The 23680-nt window shown below is 32.6% G+C and overlaps 1 protein-coding gene across 1 annotated transcript; it reads left to right on the top strand.

Annotated features, from left to right (window-relative positions):
• Positions 1-11643: 11643 nt before the first annotated feature.
• On the top strand, positions 11644-18819 carry LOC124890923 (glycine dehydrogenase (decarboxylating), mitochondrial). The gene is made up of 15 exons (XM_047402772.1): positions 11644-12974; positions 13288-13533; positions 13625-13702; positions 13788-13888; positions 13968-14163; positions 14246-14371; positions 15029-15214; positions 15289-15402; positions 16076-16228; positions 16425-16613; positions 16779-16856; positions 16946-17071; positions 17176-17274; positions 17378-17495; positions 18530-18819. The coding sequence occupies exons 1-15, from the start codon at positions 11760-11762 to the stop codon at positions 18619-18621; spliced, it is 3117 nt and encodes a 1038-aa protein (XP_047258728.1). The 5' UTR covers positions 11644-11759; the 3' UTR covers positions 18622-18819.
• The last annotated feature ends 4861 nt before the right edge of the window (positions 18820-23680 follow it).

Here is a 23680-nt window from a genome sequence, read left to right on the forward strand (position 1 = left end):
GATTTGGCCTTCAGTTGCATTAGTTTGAAACATAATGGTGCATATCCAGTTCCCATATTATTTTTTGAGAATACTGGAAGTATTTTTCCAAAAAAGAATTTTTATCTAATATTGAAAAGTGTTTTCCACATTACAAAGACCTTGGATCTGAAATTTCATGCAATTTCAAGTCAAAATGAGTTGGTTGGAAATTTTGGTATACTTCCTATTCTTGAAGAAATTTACATATTCAAGAAGAATATTCATAAAAAAAGATGGTGTTTGATTCAAGAAAAGGAATAAAAAATAAAAAGTTGTTTGTACAAAGGAATATCCTAAGGAAAAGGAATATTCTTGAAAAAAAACCTCACAAAAGGACAAAATTTGGAAGTACAAGCTGAGCTGGACAGAGCCACCAAATAATCAAGATTTAAAGACCCACTTCATTTCTTATTCAAGTTCAAGCTCAACAATGGAGGTCTTCTTCAACTATCTTCAAAACAAGGCTTAAGGTAGTGTGAAAACAACAAAACTGACTCAAAATCACAAGATTTTTTTGGGGTTTTCTTCAAAAATGTTTTTGACACTACTTTTTTTTTTCAAGGTAACTATTCTAAGACTAGAATCGTAAGAACGATTCTAAACCTTGCTCTGATATTAAATGATACAAGCAAAATTAGGAAAATAAAAACAAATTACGATACGAGGAAATAAAGATAGAGACAGATGAAAACAGCTAAAAAGATAGACACAGAGAAAGAATTGTAAAGCAAATAAAGGTTATATTAAACCCTTAATCCTCAATTCAAATATCCAATCTAAGCACCCAAACTCCTATGTAGACCATAATGGAATCGACTCCTAAACAACTATTTTTTTCAAATGAGAAATCAACGCAAGCTAATTCAAGCTTACACACACTCACAAGAATAATTGTTTATAAGCATCAAAGTTAATGTAAAGATGAAAGAGAAACTCCTGTGTATAGCCTAGAGCTAGTTATTACAATTATGGACCCAAAAGTGATCCACTTCAGTAAATTGGGCATATGGCCACATAGACTAATGACTTGCTCACACATGTGCCAATGCAGATGCCTCTAGAAGGGCCAAATTGGCCATTAGCAGCCACATGTCCTCCTTTTGCATGCACATGTGGCTTTGTAGGTCCCTTCAGTGTTTCTCCAAGCTAACCTTACCCTCTTTTGACCTCTCCAAGGCCCTTTGACCCTTCTTAAATATAAACACCAACTCATTCTACCTTTTGATAGCATTAGGGGGTCGTCAAACACCTCTAAATTCATCATCATCACATCCAAAGTCCGACGACATTTTGGATCGTATCAAGTGTCAAACTAAATCCAAAATCAACACTACTCAAAATTTCAAATTTTATTGAAACTTGTTACATCAATTACAAATTCCAAGCACATAAATACAAGTGAAATTGGAAGTTTATTTCTCATACTATCACTCAACTCATGATTATTATCTCTAAAAGTCAGTTTTTTTGATATAGTATTGTATATGAGTGTATGATATACCTCTTATAGTTTTGCATAATGTTATACAATTATTCAATAATATACATAATTATACAAATATGTACATATGTATACACAATGTCTAAACAATGTATCTACATTATATTTTGTATATAAAATGGAGCGAAGAAGAAAATCACCTAAATAAAAAGAATTTATAGTATAAATAATAATATACAATACAAAATACAAAATATACAATACAGAATACAGAGGTATACAAAAGAACAGACTTCATCTTCTTCTACGAATCCAAGCTCCAATTCATTCAAAAACACCTCAAAACTATACCAAAACATCATTTCAGATTTGGGCTCCTCAATACAAAATGGATCTTTTGTAACATACTCACTCAAAATCAATCTTATTTACAAAAAATTCAAAATTGAAGCGTGAATGATAGAAAAAAAATTGAAATAATGTTGAATTTTTTCAACAATTGCTTATGTAAACAAAATGTATGTGTTGTATTTTATATATTTTGAGTTGAATAAGAAGGAGTATGAAGATTTTTTGAAAGAGTTTGGAGTTGAAAATTAGGTAAGAAGAATTCAATTTTGAAGAAAGAGTCTGTTTATCCTATATAACCAATGAAAAGTCCATGGAATGTAAAGTAACTTTTAGGTTACGTAAATGAAATGTACATTTGTAAAGTGTATTTTTATGTAACTTTTCCCATTATATATAGAAAGTGACAGATTTTCCTAGATATCTCCGCCAGAAACAATTCATGATGAGTACGATTCTTTAATTCTAATGATTTTGTAGAAAATTCACAAATTTATTTGTCGAGAACAATTTTCAACAAGCATATTTTCAATGATTTCGTGAAAAATATGCATATTTTTTACTATAAATTTGATGTGCATATTGGATATAATTAAGTTTTGTTTAGAGTAAAATTCACGCTTGACAAACAGATAAATTAGACTATGACATATGGTAGAAATTTCAGATACTTGGGGTCTTTCTCTTAGCTCAAGAAAATCCCAAGATCGTCGCCCACAACATAGCCTAAATTGGTACTACATCAATATAACCAAAGGCACTATGTCACTGCGTAACCTACATGACTACTCCCTAGAAATAAATCACATTACAACTAAAGCATCACCACAATAGCCCTCCGGTAGATCAATAGTTAACTTTGAGTCTAGAATCAGCTCGTCCATTAGTCTTGACCCCAACGCTAGACCTCAGGTATGTGCTACTAAGTAGCCTTTTCAGAACTAGCATGCAGTCTTTAACATATAAGCATATAGGAAATGACTTTTTGACATATAGAAAATCCCTCTTAGAAGAATGAAAGGCATCGAGAAATCACTCTGAAGATATATCAAGTTATTTTTGACATAATACATATATAGACATTTTAACTTTACCTCAACTGACAACTAAACACTTCAACTTTGAGTATGCACGTCTATATACTTCAACTCATCTTCACTATGTTAGTTGATTACCCCAACTTACAAGATAATTAGTCATCTAATACACCTCTAAAATGTATGCACCATGTCAGTGTGGTGTCCACTAGACACAGTAAGAACGATTTAGAGTGTTTACTTGTCAATTAAGACTAAATTAAGGTGTATAATTAGTCATCTAATACACCTCTAAAATGTATGCACCATGTCAGTGTGGTGTCCACTAGACACAGTAAGAACGATTTAGAGTGTTTACTTGTCAATTAAGACTAAATTAAGGTGTCTACATGTGCATTCTCAAACTTGAAGTGCTTACTTTTTAGCTACAAACAAACTTCAGTCACCATATATGTACTGTCCTTTTTTAGGGTTTGAATGGAAGAGAAACATCACCATTTCCTCCTTTGTATTTTTCCTTTTCTCTGAGCTATTTAGATTTGGATATTCGATCTCTACTTTGTTGGTTCAACCAAAAAAAATCAGATTTGATCGACTTTATCCTACTTGCCTTTAACCTTTTTTTACAAATTCTAATACTAATCAAAATGAAATTTTTTTTTTGATAACCAAAAAATATTGTGGTGAATATACGCCTTTGTGAAGTAGTAACTATCACTTAGATATCATTCACATTCATTTCTATTCAACATTTAAGAGCTTGTTTGGCCATGCGAATTTTTCACTTTTTTTCGCAAACTTATTTTACTTTAGTGAAAATTGTAGTGTTTGGCCTTAAGAATTTCAAATACAATTCAAAATTGTATTTAAAAAAGTGAAAACAAGTGGACTTCAACTTCTCTCATAAAAAGTAAAAAAGAACTCCAATTTATTTCATGGTCAAATACAACTTCAACTCCAACTCTAAAACATTTTAACTTTCCTGGTCAAACGCCTACTAAATACTTATAATTCATATGAAGATATTCTAGAGTGTCTACATGTGTATTCTCAAACTTGAAGTGCTTACTTTTTAGCTACAAACAAACTTGAGTTACCATATATGTACTATGTCCCTTTTTAGGGTTTGAATGGAAGAAGGAACATCACCATTTCCTCCCGTGTATTTTTTCTTTTCTTTGAGCTATTTAGATTTGGATAGTCGATCTCTACTTTGTTGATTCAACCAAAAAAAATGAGATTTGATCGACTTTATCCTACTTGTCTTTAACCTTTTTTTACAAATTCTAATACTAATCAAAAAAAAAAAAAAAATTTATAAACAAAAACTATTGTGGTGAATATATGCCTGTGTGAAGTAGTAACTATCACTTAGATACCATTCACATTCACTTCAAATCAACATTTAAGAGCTCGTTTGGCTATGAGAGTTTTTCACTTTTTTTCGCAAAATTATTTTACTTTAAGGAAAATTGTAGTGTTTGGCCAATAAGAATTTCAAATACAATTCAAAATTGTATTTGAAAAAGTGAAAACAAGTGGACTTCAACTTCTCTCATAAAAAGTCAAAAAGAACTCCAATTTATTTCATGGCCAAATACAACTTCAAATCCAACTCTAAAACATTTTAACTTTCCTGGTCAAACGCCTACTAAGTACTTATAATTCATATGAAGATATTCTAGAAGAGATACAATTCTATCATGATATTTTTCTTATTCTCATTCAAGACACGAATAAATCAATAAAATCTCAATATATTTTCACAAACTTAATAATTTCTAACCTATGAGTTTCACGTGGAGTAATAATATCTACTTAGGAGTCGTTTGGTGTGAGGTACTAATATAAATAGTCCCGGGATAAAATACTAGTCCCGGGATAACAAATTTAGTGCTTTGTTTGGTTACCCAATTTGGGATAACTTATCCCGGTACTAATAAATAGTATGGGGTCGTTTGGTGTGAGGTACTAAGACAAATTATCCTAGAATAAAATAATAGTCCTGGGATAAACTTTTTTAATACATTGCTTGGTTTGCCAATACTTGGGATAACTTATCCCGAGACTAATAATAGTCCCGGGATAATTTATACCACATATTTGGTGGTATAAGTTATCCCACCTTAATTTATCCTTGGATAAATATAAAATGACAAAAATACCCCCAAATCCATTACAAACACATTTCTCCAATCTTTTTCATCATCTCTAATTATTGCTTTTGAAAGTGAAAAAAGATTATTGATATCTACTTGATTATCTAAAACGCGTTATTATGACAAATTAAAAAAACTAAAATATCTTATTTTGGATCGACGAAAATATATGACTAAGAAAAATTAACCTCTTATCAATTGAACTTTGCATTTTTTTTCATCCCACTGCTTGTGAACTTTATAAACTTATACGTTATTTTCTTATATAAAGGATCAAAATGCAAAATTAACAAATTAAGAATTAAAATATGTTAGATTCATACACAATAAGGATCAAAACTAGGTACTATAATTTTTTATATATCCAACAAAATGTAGGTACTATAATTTTTTAAGCATAGAAAAACGAAATTCAACATCAACTTTTTCCTTCCAAGTGTTATTTTTGTGAATTGATAACACAAAAAGATCTTACTACACAATAAAAGATTAATTAAAGTAAGTAGATTTTATAATAATAATTACCATTCGCTAGTAATCTGTAAAATATTTTAGCAACTACAAAGGCGTTGCCTAGTTTTAATACACATTATCGTTTCACAATCGACTCTATTGTTCAATTACATATTTTAAATTAAATAATTTTTTAATCACTTAAAAATTGATATTGTATATATCAATTAAAATGAATTTTAATATTCTATATTATATGAGCAATACGTGTTTAATTGAAGTGACATAAACAACAAATCTTCTTTTACTTTAACAAACTTAAATTGAAAGTTTTTATTTCAAACTAAATAAGATGCAGTAAGATTTTTTTTTAAACACACGACATAATCATGGGAAGGCACATACAAAAAAATTAAAGCTAAATAAGATGAAAGTTTTATTTTTAAAATACACACGTTATAATCATGAAAATGCACTTACAAAAAAATTAAGGTAAATAAGATGAAAATTTTATTTTTAAGAATAAATATTTAAAGCTTGAAAAACAATATATATAAACAAAAAATAAGTTAAATAAGATGGGGTTATTTTGGTAATCAATTACTTTATTCTTAGAAATTATACCATGCATATTACTTTGAAAACAACAAACCAAACACTCAATAAAAAATAATCCTAATATAACTAATCTCAGTATAACTTACCCTATCATAACTTATCCCAGTATAACTAATCCCAACATAACTACATTCCCAACCAAACGACACCTACCGGAATAATTTATCCCATACATTTGGTGGGAGACACAATTGCCTACCAAATCCTTAATTATCACTTTATATATATATATATATATATTACCTTACTGCTATATATAAGAGAGAATGTGAGATTTTGGTAGTCCTCACATCAAATTTTTTTGTCAATTTTATTCATAATTTAAATTTTAATTACTCTACATATTTTTATCCATTTTGGTAAATTTGAATAATTATATGAGCTTATTAAATGCTATAAAAGTAATGAGTCATGGAAAAAACAATAGTGACACCATAAAAATTATTTATACAATCAAATTTTAAATTGATCCAACGATTTATTGTCTTTCTATTTTGTAGATATGTTTATTAATCTTATTTCAATAGTTTAGTTTTTTTAACAAAATTATCATGGACAAGTAATTAAAGTATGTTGACATACCCTTTATAACTTAATACATGCTTAATTATTAAATAAAAAATTATTTTTTATATTTAGATAAAATATTTAAAAATTTAATTTTAAAAAAAAAATACAATTTGACTCTCCAAATATTAATGATACTAAATAATGAAAAAATGAGATAAATTCTTTTTCACATTTTTTTATGATGAATTTTTTTGACAAAAAAAATGAGATTATCAATATTTTATAGAATTTAGAACAAAATAAATAATTTAACATGAAATATTAAAGCTTCATACACATTTAAAAAATATCAACATAAATTTCTTAACATGTATTTTAGGAAAAAGAAACTAATAAATTTAAAAAAAATTAGTAACTTTTAAATTTTTTTGTAAGATTTAAAATGAAGAAAAATAATTAAGTTAAACATGGTGAAGGGTATTTTTATAAATAAACTATCGATTCTTAAAAAAAATGTAATTCATATTATTTTTAGTAGCACAATCCAAACAACCACTAAAAAGTAATACTAGGATAATTAATCCTAGTACAACTAATCCCTGTATAACTAATCTCAACATAACTTATCCTAACATAACTTGTTTTCTAACCAAACGACCCCTTAGAGTCTCCATGTGCCAATATTTAGGCTTAAGTCATCATCTGACACTTAAAGTTATCCCGAAAATTCATTTAGACCCCTCTTCACACTATGGTCTGTACCTATTAGGCACCTCAACTGCTAAAATTGATACCTATTAGACACAAAATGTTGATTTGGTAAGGAGAGTGTAACACACTCTCCTAGAGCGCGTGAATCGAAGAAAAAAATAATATTTTACTTTTTAAATTAAACAAATATATTTAAATTATTTTATTAATATAATTTTTAATTATCCTAATTTTTTTAATTAAAAAAAAAAAGGAAAAGCATCCGCCCCCTCCCTCCTTCGTGTCTTCTTCACACAACCCCCTCTATCGTCTTCTTCTTCACACACACATACCCCGCGTCTTCACCCCTACCTTTAATTATCCATCAGACTCTCCTCATCGACTCTCTTGTTCTCTTATAATTCTATTTGACAAGCACGACCAATACTAAACCAAAGCAAAAATGGCTACAAAAAGAAAAAGTGAAATTGAGAAGATAAGATAGAAAATGAATTACTTTCTATTAATATTTCCAAAAGCACAATACACCAAAGTTACAAAATCATAACAGAACCGTAGATCCTAAAATTACCTATAATAAAACTAAACAAAAGCTTACTGCATATTTAACCCAAACATAAAACCCCTAAAATCCGATCCCTTGAGCCTTCTTTGGTGACTTTTTAGCCTTTGGCGTCGAAGCCTTCTCCTCAGAAGCAGTAGATTTCTTAGGCAACAGAACTGGCTTAATGTTAGGCAGAGGTGGGGTGTTTATTTATTTTTAATTTTTTTTAAAGTTATAATTCCTTTTTAATTATTTTTGGATTTAATGTCACGTGTTAGCCTTTTAATTAGTTATTTTTGTCACGTCAGGTGAGTGTGTTACACACACTCTTTAAATGTTACTGATTAGGCAAAAAAGGTCTGATTGGATCAAAATTCAAATGGGTTAGGGGCATGATAGATACAAGCCTTAGTTGAACAGTCTAAATGAATTTTCGGGACAACTTTAAGTGTTTGATGATGACTTAAGCCCAATATTTAGTTCCACGTACATCTCCATATATATGGGAAAAAAGTAATGTGATCTTTCGGCTGCAAGAGTGAATTTGTGAGGTGATGGATCAAGATAAGCAACAAGTGTTGAATATTTCACCAACCCAGAAAAAATCCAATTCAAACCATCAAAATCTTCCCAAACTATTGACAAATTTCAGGCTTTGATTTTATTGTACTATTTACTACAACAATTTCAAAAAAGGAAAAAAAAAAAGAAAAATCTTTCAATTTCATCCATTGAAATCCAATTCACCCCCATTCATTCCCTTCCATACAAATTTCACCTCCCTTAAAACTTTGATACCCTTATTATTTTTTGCCCTTATTATTGATGTATCCATTAAGAAAAAGAAAAAGAAAAGAACACTAAAAACTATTGGCTTATAGAAAAACAAGATCTAATTGATCCAAAAATCTTCTGTCTTTTTCCTCCAAATTGCTGCCTAGTGTCTCTCCACTCTTCGCCCATCACCACAAGATCTAAAAATTGATAATTCCTGAGAAAATTGTATATAAAATATTAATAATTACTTCTTTCGGGTAAAAAATAATAAATAGAATAATATTTTTTTATATTATCATTTGAAGACAAATTACATACGTAGTCGCTTTAATTTATTAATTTTTTTCATTTAGATACTTCAATTATATGCATTATCTATTAAACACCTAATGTATATTTAAAGTGTCTATGAGACATTCCTCTAACAATTCCTCAGAAAATTAACGTTCTTGACTTTCACACACTATGACATAAAAAAAAAGTGAATGACAAACTAAAGATAATAATTTTATATCTTCTTTTATTAGAATTACCTCCTCCTCCCCAACCCCTTTCCCACTGTTTTCTTCTTGGCCCCCTTTCACTACAAAATCAGATCCACCATTAATGCTATCATGGACTTTCTCCCTTTATATCTTTCAAACTTTTTTAAATTATCTAATGAAAGTTGAATCATTGGTCTTAATTTTTTTTCTACATTTTAATAATTTATTTGAATACTTTTCTATTTTACATTTATTTTTTAAAAATATATTTTACACCTCGTGCTATGTTTTCTTCTTGTCCTTTTTTCAAGCTGTCAACTTTTACCTAAATTTCATCATCAACTATAACATCTTTTCTTTCTCTTTCTGTCTTTGTTATCAATAACAAATGTTATCAAAATTTGACACTACTACGAAATTAAATAGGTAAAACTCTGTAATTAATTATATTAACAAATTTACTTATGAGGTCTGCTCAATCATGTGCTGCAGTACTTTTTTTCATAAAAAAAACACCTAGTTATATTGATGTTGCTTTAATTAATATTACTTGTGATTCCTTTTTCTTTTCCTTTGGAGATAACAGGTAAAATGAAGGAAGAGGACCTCCTCTGAAGGTGAATGAGAGATGGTTGTGAGGGTGTTGCGGATAATGATGGAGAAAGTGCTGATAGGAGACGGATTGAAAGAGAAAAAAAGATTTAAGAAAGATACCTCTTACACGTCTAGAATGAGTAAACTACATTTGCTATGCCATGTTATGAAATATGCTTAATAAACACATTTTATACTCCTTTGCTTTTATTTGTCACTATTTTTTTAATTAAATTTTTATTTTTACTTTTTATTTTTGACATATCAAGAAAAAGACAAACTAATTTTCTTTATTTTATCCTAATCCGAATATTAATTATTTATTCTCCAATATATTACTATAAACATATTTAATAGGGGTTGTATTGTAAAACCATCATATCAATTGTTATTTTCTTAAAGAATGTGTCATATTAAAAGTGATAAGTAAAAAATTTAAAGGTTCAATAGAAAGATGATGCAATTGAGGTGGTAAGACGAAAAAAAAAAATCAATAATTTCCAAAGGTTGTTTATGTCATCCCATTTGAATATATTAATTTCAATACTTAGGGATCGTTTGATAGAGTGTATAAGATCAATGCAAAATATAGTGTATTAGTAATGCTTGCATTTGTAGTGCTTGTATTAGTTATGCATGTATTATTTCTTATACATTGTTTGGTTTGATGTATAAGAAAGAATACATCTTACATAATTTCTATAAAAAAAATGTTTGTTTTCAAAAATACCCTTCTTTGATTTTGTACACTTTTTTGCAACAAAATTTTTTTACCATCTCAAATATAACTAGTATTGTTGAACTAGTATATAGAGGTTTCGGATTAATTGCAAGACCTGCATCTTTGCGCATGAAATATTATGCTAACGGATTAACATAATTGAAACAAAAATAAAATATAAGATGTAAAATTAAGAAATAGTCTCAATTTTTTTTTAATCTTTTGAAAGACCCTCGAAGCAATTATTTAAATATGTTACAATTATTAATTGTTGTAGATTAAAATGGTGGAAAAAAAATTGTGAAATGTTTTGAAAAAATTCACTATTGCAAATTAAAATGGCGGGAAAAGAAATGGTGAAATATTTTAAGAGAGAAATTGAGGGGTATTAAAGTCATTTAATAAGTTAATGCATGTATTAAAGACTTTGCATTACTAATACATAGAAAATGGATGGTATTAGTAATACACACATTAATACATAATAGAGTGTATAACTAATGCTTGCATTAGTTATACATTGACTAAAAATTGTGCTACCAAACAAGATATTCATAATATATATTAATTAATACATGCATTATTTTTATCAATACACTCTATCAAACGACCCCTTAGAGAAATTATTATGATTAATAATAAGGGGTAAATTGGAACCAAGTAATAACGCATTTTTGATTTGATTTGATTTTCTAAACCGTTTAGTTTTTATTTTTTTTTGGCTTACATGATTTTTTAAACTGGATAAATAAAAATATTACATTTATTTTCTGTTTTTAATCTATTATAGACAATTGGGGCAGATTCATAATTTTGCACAAATATAAAAAGATTACCTTGTGTAAAGACAGGTATCCTCAACAACCCGTTTCCACCACCCACTTTTTTTGTTCCATAAATAATCATACAGATAGGGGGCAAATATATACTACCTCCAAAACGTTCCGGAATAAGTTAATTATTGAGATATTTATTAGTGTTTTAAAATAAATAAATTATTAATTTTTTTTATAAATTTACCCTTACAGTTTAACAGCTAATTAATTTTTGAAAAGTTATTATAAAAACAACTTTTTTTTTTAAGAGGTAAAAATAAAAAGTTATGTTAAATTTATGTTTTAATATTTTTTTCTTAATTTATGTATCAAAATTTAATAATTCATTTATTATGAAACGATGAAAAATAATATATATATATATATATATATATATATATAGTGAAAAGCAAAGCTTAAAGTTAAACTTTGTCAACTTTTTCTCATCTTGCATCCCTTTCTTTCTGGGGGTGTTTTTTTTTTTTTCCCTCTTTACAAATCTTGAAAATATTTTTGGCAAGACAAATGGAAGGTGCTAGAAAATTGGCAAACAGGGCAATTCTGAAACGTTTGGTTTCAGAATCAAAACAGAGCCGTGTCAATGCAATTCCATCATCCCCAGCATCTCTTTACAGGGCTTCAAGGTATGTATCTTCATTGTCTCCTTACACGTTCCAGGGTAGGAATCATGCAAAATCTTTCAATTCTCACCAACAAGTTAGATCAATATCTGTTGATGCATTGAAGCCAAGTGACACTTTCCCACGCCGACATAACTCAGCCACCCCTGAAGAACAAAGCAAAATGACTGAGTTTTGTGGGTTCCAAAGCCTTGATGCACTGATTGATGCCACTGTGCCTCAATCTATTCGTATTGAATCCATGAAGTTTAATAAGTTTGATGGTGGATTAACCGAGTCACAAATGATTGACCATATGCAAAAATTAGCCTCAAAGAATAAGGTTTTTAAGTCATATATTGGGATGGGATATTATAACACGTATGTACCACCTGTTATATTGAGGAATCTTCTGGAGAATCCTGCTTGGTACACTCAGTACACTCCTTATCAAGCTGAGATTTCACAGGGACGTCTTGAGTCCTTGATGAATTATCAGACCATGATTACAGATCTTACTGGTTTGCCAATGTCCAATGCATCTTTACTAGATGAAGGGACCGCAGCAGCTGAGGCTATGGCCATGTGTAACAATATTCTGAAAGGAAAAAAGAAAACTTTCCTTATTGCAAGCAATTGTCACCCTCAAACTATTGATATTTGTAAGACTAGAGCTGATGGATTTGATCTTAAGGTAGTCAAAGTGGATCTTAAGGACATTGATTATAAGTCTGGTGATGTTTGTGGGGTACTAGTTCAATATCCAGGGACGGAAGGTGAGATCTTGGATTATGGAGAGTTCATTAAGAATGCACATGCTCATGGAGTGAAGGTTGTTATGGCATCTGATCTTTTGGCCTTGACAATGTTGAAACCTCCTGGTGAACTTGGAGCAGATATTGTTGTTGGTTCTGCTCAGAGGTTTGGAGTGCCTATGGGTTATGGAGGTCCTCATGCAGCTTTCTTGGCAACTTCCCAAGAATACAAGAGAATGATGCCTGGAAGAATTATTGGTGTCAGTGTTGATTCTGCAGGAAAACCTGCTCTTCGTATGGCGATGCAGACCAGGGAACAACACATCCGCAGGGACAAGGCTACGAGTAACATTTGCACAGCACAGGTACTGAGTGAACTACTGTTTTTCAATAACATCTATGCTATACCTATATTTATGTTTCCTAGACTAGATTCTATATTACAGAACGTTCTTAAACTGTAGTAGTAAATATTTTAACTGGTTTGAAAAATGTTTCTTTCTGCTTGTATACAATGTTTTGTCTGGACATGAGCAGTGAGAGTAAAAACAAATCAAAATCTCATTTTCTTGCAAGTCTTTATCTAACTTTCATATGTGCATCAGAAGGCGCTGATGCATGATGCTGTGCAATTTATTTCCTTTTATTGGTTTATGATTTTGTCCTTTTATTATGCAGGCTTTGCTTGCCAACATGGCTGCCATGTATGCTGTCTATCATGGACCTGAGGGGCTAAAAACCATTGCCCAACGTGTTCATGGTCTTGCTGGAACATTTTCTGCTGGTCTCAAAAAGCTTGGAACCGTAGAAGTTCAGGATCTTCCATTCTTTGACACTGTAAAGGTTAAGTGTTCCGATGCAAAAGCAATTGCTGATGTTGCTTACAAGCATGACATTAACTTGCGGATTGTGGACAACAATACTGTAAGTCTAGCTAGCTTTTCTTTTTTTGATTTTAATCTTATCAATAATTGAATTGATGTTATGATTAAGTGAACCCCCACTTTTTTTTCAGATAACTGTATCTTTTGATGAAACTACTACCTTGGAAGATGTGGACAATCTGCTTAAAGTTTTTGCCTTGGGAAAGCCAGTAAGTATGATTACTCCCCTATCCATGCTGCTGGTAGCAACTCAATGTATGCATAGTGTGTTCCTATCTTTGATGCTGTTAATAGGTCACGTTCACTGCTCAATCAATTGCACAAGAGGTCGAAAATCTGATTCCTTCTGGACTTACAAGGGAGACTCCATATTTGACTCACCAAATATTCAACTCGTAAGGGATCCTTCAATGGTTTTAACCATCTATATCCTGTAAGGTTAGTGCTAGTTTAATTGTTACTCTGATGATTCAGGTACCATACGGAGCATGAGTTACTGAGATACCTTCATAAGCTGCAATCGAAGGACCTCTCCTTGTGCCATAGCATGATTCCTTTGGGCTCCTGCACAATGAAATTGAATGCCACAACAGAGATGATGCCAGTGACATGGCCTAACTTCGCAAATATTCACCCTTTTGCACCCACTGAACTGGCAGCTGGCTATCAGGTTGTTACTGCTTAGAGGAATACCTGCTTGCAAGCTGCAGAAACAAAAGAACTAATCAAGAATGTTACATGCCTTCTTGCAGGAAATGTTCGACGATTTAGGTGACCTATTGTGTACAATTACAGGTTTTGATTCCTTCTCGTTGCAGCCTAATGCTGGTGCTGCTGGAGAATATGCTGGATTGATGGTTATTCGTGCATATCATACGGTACTCGTCATAATCTCAATGAGTAATTTGCTTGCGAATCTGATTTATGGTCTCTGAACTTAATTAAGATTGTATTTGTGAAATGTTTAAAGAGCCAAATAGGTGGGAAAATATTGCACATGCTTTCACTATTTTCAGCTATCAAATACCAATCCCTTGTACCAAAGATAACTTTTTCCTTTTACTTGTCCATTTTAGCAAATCAAGAGAGAGATATTATCTTCCTCCAATATTACCCTCATCATTAAGTAACTACATAAAGTTTAGTTGTTAAATTTAGATTTCCAGAGCATAGTTAATATGGGTAATTTAGTAAAACAAACCCTTTAATAAATGATTCCTTAAGGGGATTGTCAAGTCAATAGAGGAGTAGTAAAAGGGAATGGAGGGAGAATTAGGGAAAATCACCTGATGAAACCCCATTCTCGGTGATGATCTTTACTTCAATCTAGTTACTACTGGACTTCTGTTATCCTTCATGGAGTTGTAGAAGGCTATAGAGTTTTAATCTTCCAAGAATGCTTGATTTACCATAATTGGATGCTAATGGCCATTGGATTATAGTTTTTCCTTTTAATTATCAGATTCTTATCCTTTGTTCATCCTTAACTGTGTAAAGCTTTTGGCTAGTGTAATTGAATTTGAGTTTTGCTGCAGTCGAGGGGTGACCATCACCGCAATGTATGCATCATTCCTGTATCAGCACATGGAACAAATCCTGCAAGTGCTGCAATGTGTGGGATGAAAATTGTTGCTGTTGGGACAGATGCAAAAGGAAACATTAATATTGAAGAGTTGAGGAAGGCTGCTGAGGCAAATAAGGATAAACTTGCTGCTCTCATGGTAAATCTCATGCTACTATTATATGGCATCTTTCTGTATTGGTTGTATTTACTTAAATCTTGATTAAATTTCAGGTTACCTATCCATCAACACATGGAGTTTACGAGGAAGGAATTGATGAGATATGTAAGATAATCCATGACAATGGTGGTCAGGTGTACATGGATGGAGCTAACATGAATGCACAGGTAATTACCTCATATCAACTCCTAACCTCTCGTGCTGTAATTTTTCTTGCTCAGATTTACAGCTTATTTGTATAGTGTGTAAACTAGGATGCAGACATTTCATCATTTTAATTCTTGTAGATTTTTCTTTTTTGAGTCTGTTTAGTGATAAGACCATTATATCTCTTTAAATTCTAGCTCAACAATTTTGAAGTTAGACCTTATATCTTAAAAGAAGGGGACATATTTGGATTAGGTAATGAACCCTAATTTACCCTCCTATCCTTTTCTTCCTCTTTTTCCTTACTCCTGGGTGATTTGATAGTTGTCCCACATGATATGTGAGATAGTACGATTTACTACAGTTTGGTCTGCTCTGACTTTTGTGAAGTCATATTGTGTCCAGTGCTGTCAAGTCTGGAGCTCTCTCTTTTCTGGATTGCTTACCTTGGTTTAAAGGTTTTATCAGCAGCTTGGCTGTGGTCAATAGAACTTTCTGAACAAAATGATAGCTGTTTTTTAAACTTATGTATAATACCTTTCTTCTATTTACTCTTCAATTACGTCATCAAAATTTAGTTTTAGTTCAGCTACTAACCATACCACTTTGTTGTTGGTCGTTTCTTGTTTTCGAGGGGGAGTAGATGCCGGTGTTGTTCAGCCTTTTTCATTCATCGCTAATTTCTCTTTACAGGTCGGTTTGACAAGCCCTGGTTTTATTGGTGCTGATGTTTGTCATCTAAATCTCCATAAAACATTCTGCATTCCTCATGGTGGAGGAGGTCCTGGAATGGGTCCAATTGGAGTGAAGAAGCACTTGGCACCATATTTGCCATCACACCCTGTGGTATGTCCGTGATAATCACCAGTTACTTTACTAGATAAAGCTCTCTAGGTCCTGTAGCCTTGTTCTTTGCTTAGATTTATGTTTCTTCAAAATAATATTGTGATTATCAAACTTGCAAACTTTTCTCACTTCATTGGCCTGGGATTTTGTTGTATCTATCTTGTTTAGTTTGCTTAATCATTGTAATCTCCTGAAGGTGCCAACTGGAGGGCTCCCAGCTCCCGACAATAGTGAGCCACTTGGTGCTATTTCTGCTGCACCCTGGGGTTCTGCACTTATTTTGCCGATTTCATATACCTACATTGCGATGATGGGGTCTAAGGGACTTACAGATGCATCAAAGATAGCTATCCTGAATGCAAACTACATGGCTAAGCGTTTGGAGGTTTTTGTTCTTTTATACTCATATTCTATTTGAGTTGAATTTTCTGCTTTCCAGACTCGCTATGCCTGTCTTTATTCATTATAGGGCGAAACAGTTTGTCCTGCAGCAAGTGTTCAATTTGTGTATGCTTCGTAGCTGATCATATTTTGTGCTATTGATCAACAGAAGCACTACCCAGTTCTCTTCCGAGGTGTCAATGGAACATGTGCCCACGAGTTTATCATTGACCTGAGGGGCTTTAAGGTAGTTTTTTTTTGAATCATTTCCACTTCACTCCCTTTTTTTACTGGCTGTTATACTGTACTGAATCTTCTGAAATCTTGACCTTTCAGAATACTGCTGGGATAGAACCTGAAGATGTTGCTAAACGTCTTATTGACTATGGATTTCATGGACCTACAATGTCTTGGCCGGTTCCTGGTACGCTTATGATTGAACCCACTGAAAGTGAAAGCAAGGTATAATACAAGGATGCATATTGAATGATACAGGAAAAAGTTTCAGTAGCACACACATTATAGCTTTTAATTTGGTGATCCTGAAGTAGCTGTATATTATGCAGGCGGAACTAGACAGGTTTTGTGATGCACTCATCTCCATCCGAGAAGAAATCGCTCAGATTGAGAAAGGGAATGTTGATATTAACAACAATGTTCTCAAGGTATATATGTGTTATTTTTTCTTGTGGATTATTTTAAATGAAATGTTTTGTCTGGTTATAACTTGCATAAATTAGGAGATATTAATTGAGACTTGTGTTGCAGGGGGCTCCTCATCCACCATCAATGCTCATGGCTGATGCATGGACAAAACCATATTCTCGGGAATATGCTGCGTACCCTGCTCCATGGCTAAGGAGTGCCAAATTCTGGCCAACTACAGGTCTTTATCATCTCTATTACAACTCCAATTTTAAACCTACGAACGTAACGTTAGCTAAATTGTGAAGTATTAGATTTTGTCTTATTCAGTGATACATTGAAATGTTGAGGCGTTCAGCAAACATATACTTTCGAGCACTTAGTGCTGGTCAATGCATTTTCTATACTTCCACATACTAGCAATCCGTACTGATATTATGTCCTTAAATTTTAAACACCCAATCAACCTACATGCACAAAGTGTTTTCCTTTTTGTTATCAATTATACAAAAAACTTCATTTTGAAGAGTCATTAGTTTTCATGTAATCATCCTGCATAATGATAGCTAATGGACTAATTAATCAACTGAGGACATGCATGACACTTGCCCTTAACATGTCCTATTACAACAGAACTGCTCTAAAAAGCTATTTCTATCAAATTTTGTGTACTTGAAATAAAAATAGTGTGTTTTACTGAGCACACGTTAGAAGAGAAAAAATGTACTCTTTCTCTCTCCCTCTTTGGTCCATGGGGTTCTCATCATGAATATAGTGTAACAGTTAGACCTAGGAAGAGTAAATTTGCAAGTTCATATGAAGAGATCCAATAAGATGATTGAAAAAAGCTCCAAGTATCTGCTGAAATCTACAGTTCTTACATTTATTGAACTATATTGCAATACCGATTCCCTGTTCTTTGTAATTGTGTTACTTTTCATTTTTTTTTCCTTGCCAAATTTAGTAAGAAATGCTACTCCTTCCATCCCATTTTGATTGTCAGTTTAGGTTTTAACTCAAAAAGTTGTTTAGGAATTCAAGACTCAGGTTAGTTGTTGTTTCTAACTGTACCCTTGATATTAAAGAAGAATGCACGGCATTGAAGATAAAACAATCAATATATTTTTATTAAATAAGTGTAAATTAGTAAACGATACCTTTGTATTTATTATGTTCTTAATGGGCGTGAAATTAGCCAAAACAACAATTAAAATGGAACAAATGGAGTCTTATATCTTGGTATTGATGATAATTTACTTGTGATTGTATTTCCAGGACGAGTGGACAATGTGCATGGAGATCGCAACCTCATCTGCACCCTTCTTCCTGTGTCAGAAATGGCGGAAGAAAAAGCTGCAAATGCTTAAGCCTTACTGTTTCATTGCTTATAAGTTCCTTACAAAGCATGAAATCACCCTCATCAATGATCCTGTTGTACATACAAGTTTCATATCTATATGCTTGGTGGTAGCTGATGATTTTCATCTTCTTGCCACAGTTTGATGAAAATCTGCTGTATTAACAGATCATGTTGATTATTGCAGCTCACTTCTTGTAATCTTCAATTCCTGTCTTACTCCAATCTCTCTTTCGCCACCTACGTTGCGCGGATTCTTCATTCTTCTTCATTTGGCTCGACATACCTGGGCCTAACGGATGTGACTAGAGTGTGGTTACTTCATGTGATTTTTTAAAATATACAACATAAAATTTAGCAAATATATTGACGTGCCCATATTGGATACTTTAATGCAAACTGAACCAGTGAACGAGCCTGAGCAAACCTAGTTCGTGACAGTACATCACATAACAGGTTCAGCAGTATGGCTAGGCAAAAACTTACTTCTTTCTTCTAGACCCTTGAGATTTTATAAAGTGAAAGATCCTTGTACAACTCATAGAACGAACTTTGTCGAAGAATCCATACTTAGCTATGTTGTAAACCTTTTGGGTGCGACTACAAGTCAGATAAATTGAGGAGGGAGAATAGCAAATTGTTTATTTTTATAACTCATCGAAGATTGTTGAACTTGCCGTCGAAAAGGTTACACAAACTGAACTTCGCTTCACTAGGAAACAAAGTTTAATCCACAAATTAATTGTCTTTCTTGCATGTGTTTTTTGGGAGAAAAAAATGTGAGAACTATGCCCGTAACTTTTTTCTAGGAAGTTTATCTTTAATCTTGTCTCTGCCCTTCGGGTCGGATTAGCCCACAAGGTGTAACCTACAATCCAATAGTTAACATTTCCCACTTTCGCACATGGTAGCTCGACCCCAAACTAGTACCATGTCAACAACATTTGTTCATAGTAAATAGTCCGTGTGACGTGAGTATCAAGATATATACCTTTAAGGTTTTATAGGAGCGTTACATAGAAATTTAATTACATGCGTAAAGAATTCACTACTAACATGGTGATCTCATTACTAGCAATACCCGACACCATTCGTGTCACGATCCAAAAATTAAGGGTCACGATGATACTTGTCATCGCAAGCCTTTACGCCTATCATCCAAACTGATATGAAAAGAGAAAACAACACCAAACCCTAAGGTAAAGCTTCCAGAACAAAGTCGAACCAAACATATATAATAATAGCAGAAAAATACATAACAAAGATACCATAAATCTCCCAAAATTCGGTGAACCAACTAAGTACGTATCGAAGTCAAAATATACAATCGATAGCTCAAAAGGAGCAATTTTTGTCTCTGAAATACAAAACAAGACATAACTAAACAAAAGGAGATAGTAGATCAACTTTGAAAGCACAGACCGACCGCTACCTCAAAAATACTCCAAACACCGCCTGAATTACCGTGCGGCACACTATACCTAGATCTGCACCGAAAGAGCGCAGCAGGGATGAGTACGGTCCACTTGTACTCAGTAGGTATCATAGGCTGACTGAGTAAAGTAGAAACTAAAGCACATAAAATACACACTATGGGCACGTCACCTGCAATCAGAAAATGTCCCAAATGATAGCTCACACTGTCTCCACTAACAGTTCTGTAATATACACATATACCGAAATACAGGTACATGAAAGAGGCACAAATAGATAAATATTAAATCAAGAATGAAAACACAAACATAGAATGTGCACAACGTATAAAAGTGCAATGAAGATGATGATAATGATGATGCAATGCACAAAGTTATCGCACAACCACCGTATACACCTACCGAGTTGTGCTCCCGAGGTAGGATCCATGGGGATTCGTCAATCCATATACAATCCAATAGCCAATACCAATCCAATATCCATAACTCTTTTCCGGCACATACATCGGCAGAGGATTTTTAAAGATGTCACATTTTCTGTCAGAAAAAGCCAGTATTGTCACAGTGGTACAATGTTTCATGAATGTATATGATATGAGGATGTAGTGCTTACAACCAACCAGAATGAGAATTTCCAAATCCAACCAATATACCAACCATGTGATCCAAAAATTCACTTAATACGCCAACCACTGAATTTCCCCTTGAACTTGTTCGCATAACTTACTTTAGCACTTAAACTTAACTTCCGTTTATTTACCCCCTTAACATCTTTAGAGTGTATTATTTTCACCCCTCAAAACTGAATACCACTCTCACAACGGAAAGTGTGTTACACTCGCCTACACATCAACGCCATGTCAATGTCATGTCGGGGCCACGTCATTGCCACGTAAGAAGTTCAATTTTTCTAAATAAAAATTAATACCCCACACATTATTTTTATATATTTTTTTAAAAAAAATGAAAAATCTATATTTACTATTATATATATATATAAAATTATATATATATATATATATATATATATATATATATTTATATATATTAAATAAAAAAGGCACCCCCGCCCCCATTTTCTATCTTCTTCACAACCCCCACCCGCCCCGCCCACCCCGCCCCTACCTTGCAAACGCAGTCCCCCCTCCTTTCTATCTTCTTCAAACCACCCCATCTCTCCCCCCTCTTCCATTTTCTATCTTCTTCAAACTTAAAGCATATTACCAATAGCCCTTGTTGTTGTCCATTAAGAAAAAAAAAGTACCAATTATTTCTTCATCAAACCACCAATTCAAGAAATAATAATGCAATAGCATCACCACGTCCTAATACAAAATTCTTCATTCTGACATATTCCGATAAAACTCATTGAAAAACAATTAAAGCAAACCCACAAGAGAATGTACGCACAAAATTAACACCTCCATCACCATTACACCACCACTAATAACTTTTCTTCAATTTCAATTTTATTTTAAATTTTCAAATTCATAAAGATAACTTTTAATTTTGGGAATTCAATTTCATTCTTTTCTAATGATCTTAAGTCAAGGGGTTTAAGAAGGATAAATTGAAGGGATTTGTGTGCGTGAAGGATTTGGTAATTGAAGGAGAAGAAATTGGGGGTTTGGAGAGGAGGGGGTGGAGCTGCTGGTGGTAAAATTGATGGTTGAAGGAGGAGGGGGGTTGGTGGTGGCAGGTTTGGAGAGGAAAATTATGGTGGGGGTGGGATGGGGGTGGGGGTAGAAGAAGAAGATGAGATATATATATTTTTTTCTAATATATATATAAATAGTTTTTTTTTTAAAATAACCCCCCCACATTTTTTTTTCTTTTTAAATTCCATGTCAGTTTGAGGGGTGAAAGTAATACACTTTAAAAATGTTAAGAAGAGTAAATAAATGGAAGTTAAGTTTAAGTGCTAAAGTAAATTATGCGAACAAGTTCAGGGGGGAAATAATGTCTTTTTTCTCCATAAATCAATAGAGTAAGATATACAATAATATGCCATTTGATACCAAGTAAATACCAACTTAGACATTTTCCAACATGAAGAAAACAACCAATTACATAAATACCAGGTCAATAACATCATATAAGACCCCACACAGTCATCCATAGAAAATAATGTCTCAAAACCATCAAATAACAACTACATTGGCTCTCACACGGCCACAAAATAATAATAAAGCCATTTAACATGATTTTATATGAATATTAACTACCTAGCCTAGTCTGAATAAAGTTAAGCTATAACCTATCTCGAATGAAGAAAATTGAATTCGAAAGCCTTCAACAAGGAGCCTTCCTCTCACGAATAGACTCAAAATCAAATAACACATATCAATATAAAATTTACGTATCAAAAGAAGGCCTACGATACTCATATTTTCCATTTTTGGATCGAGATCAAAACGGACCCCTAAAACAGGTTTTCAAAAAAGAAGGGTAAAATCAAATTTTTTGTTCAAAAATATATTATCCATAATTAAAGAAACCCATAGAAAAAATCCAAGTGAAAATGGATTGAAATTGGGGTTTAAATTGAAGAATTACTAATTTAGGCCTTTTGGGGCAAAATCCCCAAATTTCACTTTTGAAATTGAGTTTTAACATGCTTTAAATGACAAGGATCGAAGAAAAATAATTGAAATAGGGATTTGGAGTTTACCCAAGATTGAAAATGAAATAAATCACCCAAAAATTCTAAAATTCAAAGCTTCAAGTGTCAAAAATGGTGAAAATTTGAGAAAAAGTGGTATATATATATTATCCAGGCATCGCTTAAGCGGCCAAGTCCCTTTTAAGCGACACTTGCCAAGGCTGCACATGTCAACCCAAGTCCGCTTAAGTGACACTTGTTGGTCAAGCCAGGTCGCTTAAGCGACCGGCTAGCCGCTTAAGCAGCCTCCGCTTAAGCGACTCATGTGTCGCTTAAGCGGATGCACCAGCTGAGTGGTGTATCAGCTGGAGGCTTAGAGAATTTCAAGTCTCCGCGGACCCCTCTAGATTCATCCAAAATTCCAAAAATGCAAACGAACTATGCTACCCTATCAAATTCGAAGCTCCGGACTCAATATCCATATCAGATTTTCAAAAAATATCATTTTCACAAAATTAATCTCCATAACTTAATTTCACAACTTTTTGAATCGAGGGTCGAAATGAGATATAAAGGCCGCAAAATCACACCAACCATGTTACCGACCTAAAATCGATGTTTCGAATCTGCTGACACAGTTTGTTTTGCCATCCGACGCACAAATAATAAATATTGATCAAAGTTGACTAATAAAACTTTTTAGCCTCTAAAAACCACAAACTCACATAAATCACATAAAAAATATTAGAAACCGTGATAATTATTTTCACACCCTAGAAATACCACAAAGCAATCACGAAAGGGTAAAATGATCAAATCACACGTAAATGATATAATTCACAGAAATCACAAAAAATCAAGTCATTACAATTCACTACTGTAGTAGCTACTTATCTAATCTCTTATCCTCGAAATAGGTGAACTCGAGTTCGTATATAACATTGTACCCATAATCATGCTCAATACCCACATGATAAGTGCTATGGTCAACATGTGAATACAAATTACATTACTAATTTTAATAATTTTTCCAT

This window comes from Capsicum annuum, unplaced genomic scaffold (genome assembly GCF_002878395.1).
Source record: "Capsicum annuum cultivar UCD-10X-F1 unplaced genomic scaffold, UCD10Xv1.1 ctg2684, whole genome shotgun sequence".
NCBI lineage: Eukaryota > Viridiplantae > Streptophyta > Magnoliopsida > Solanales > Solanaceae > Capsicum > Capsicum annuum.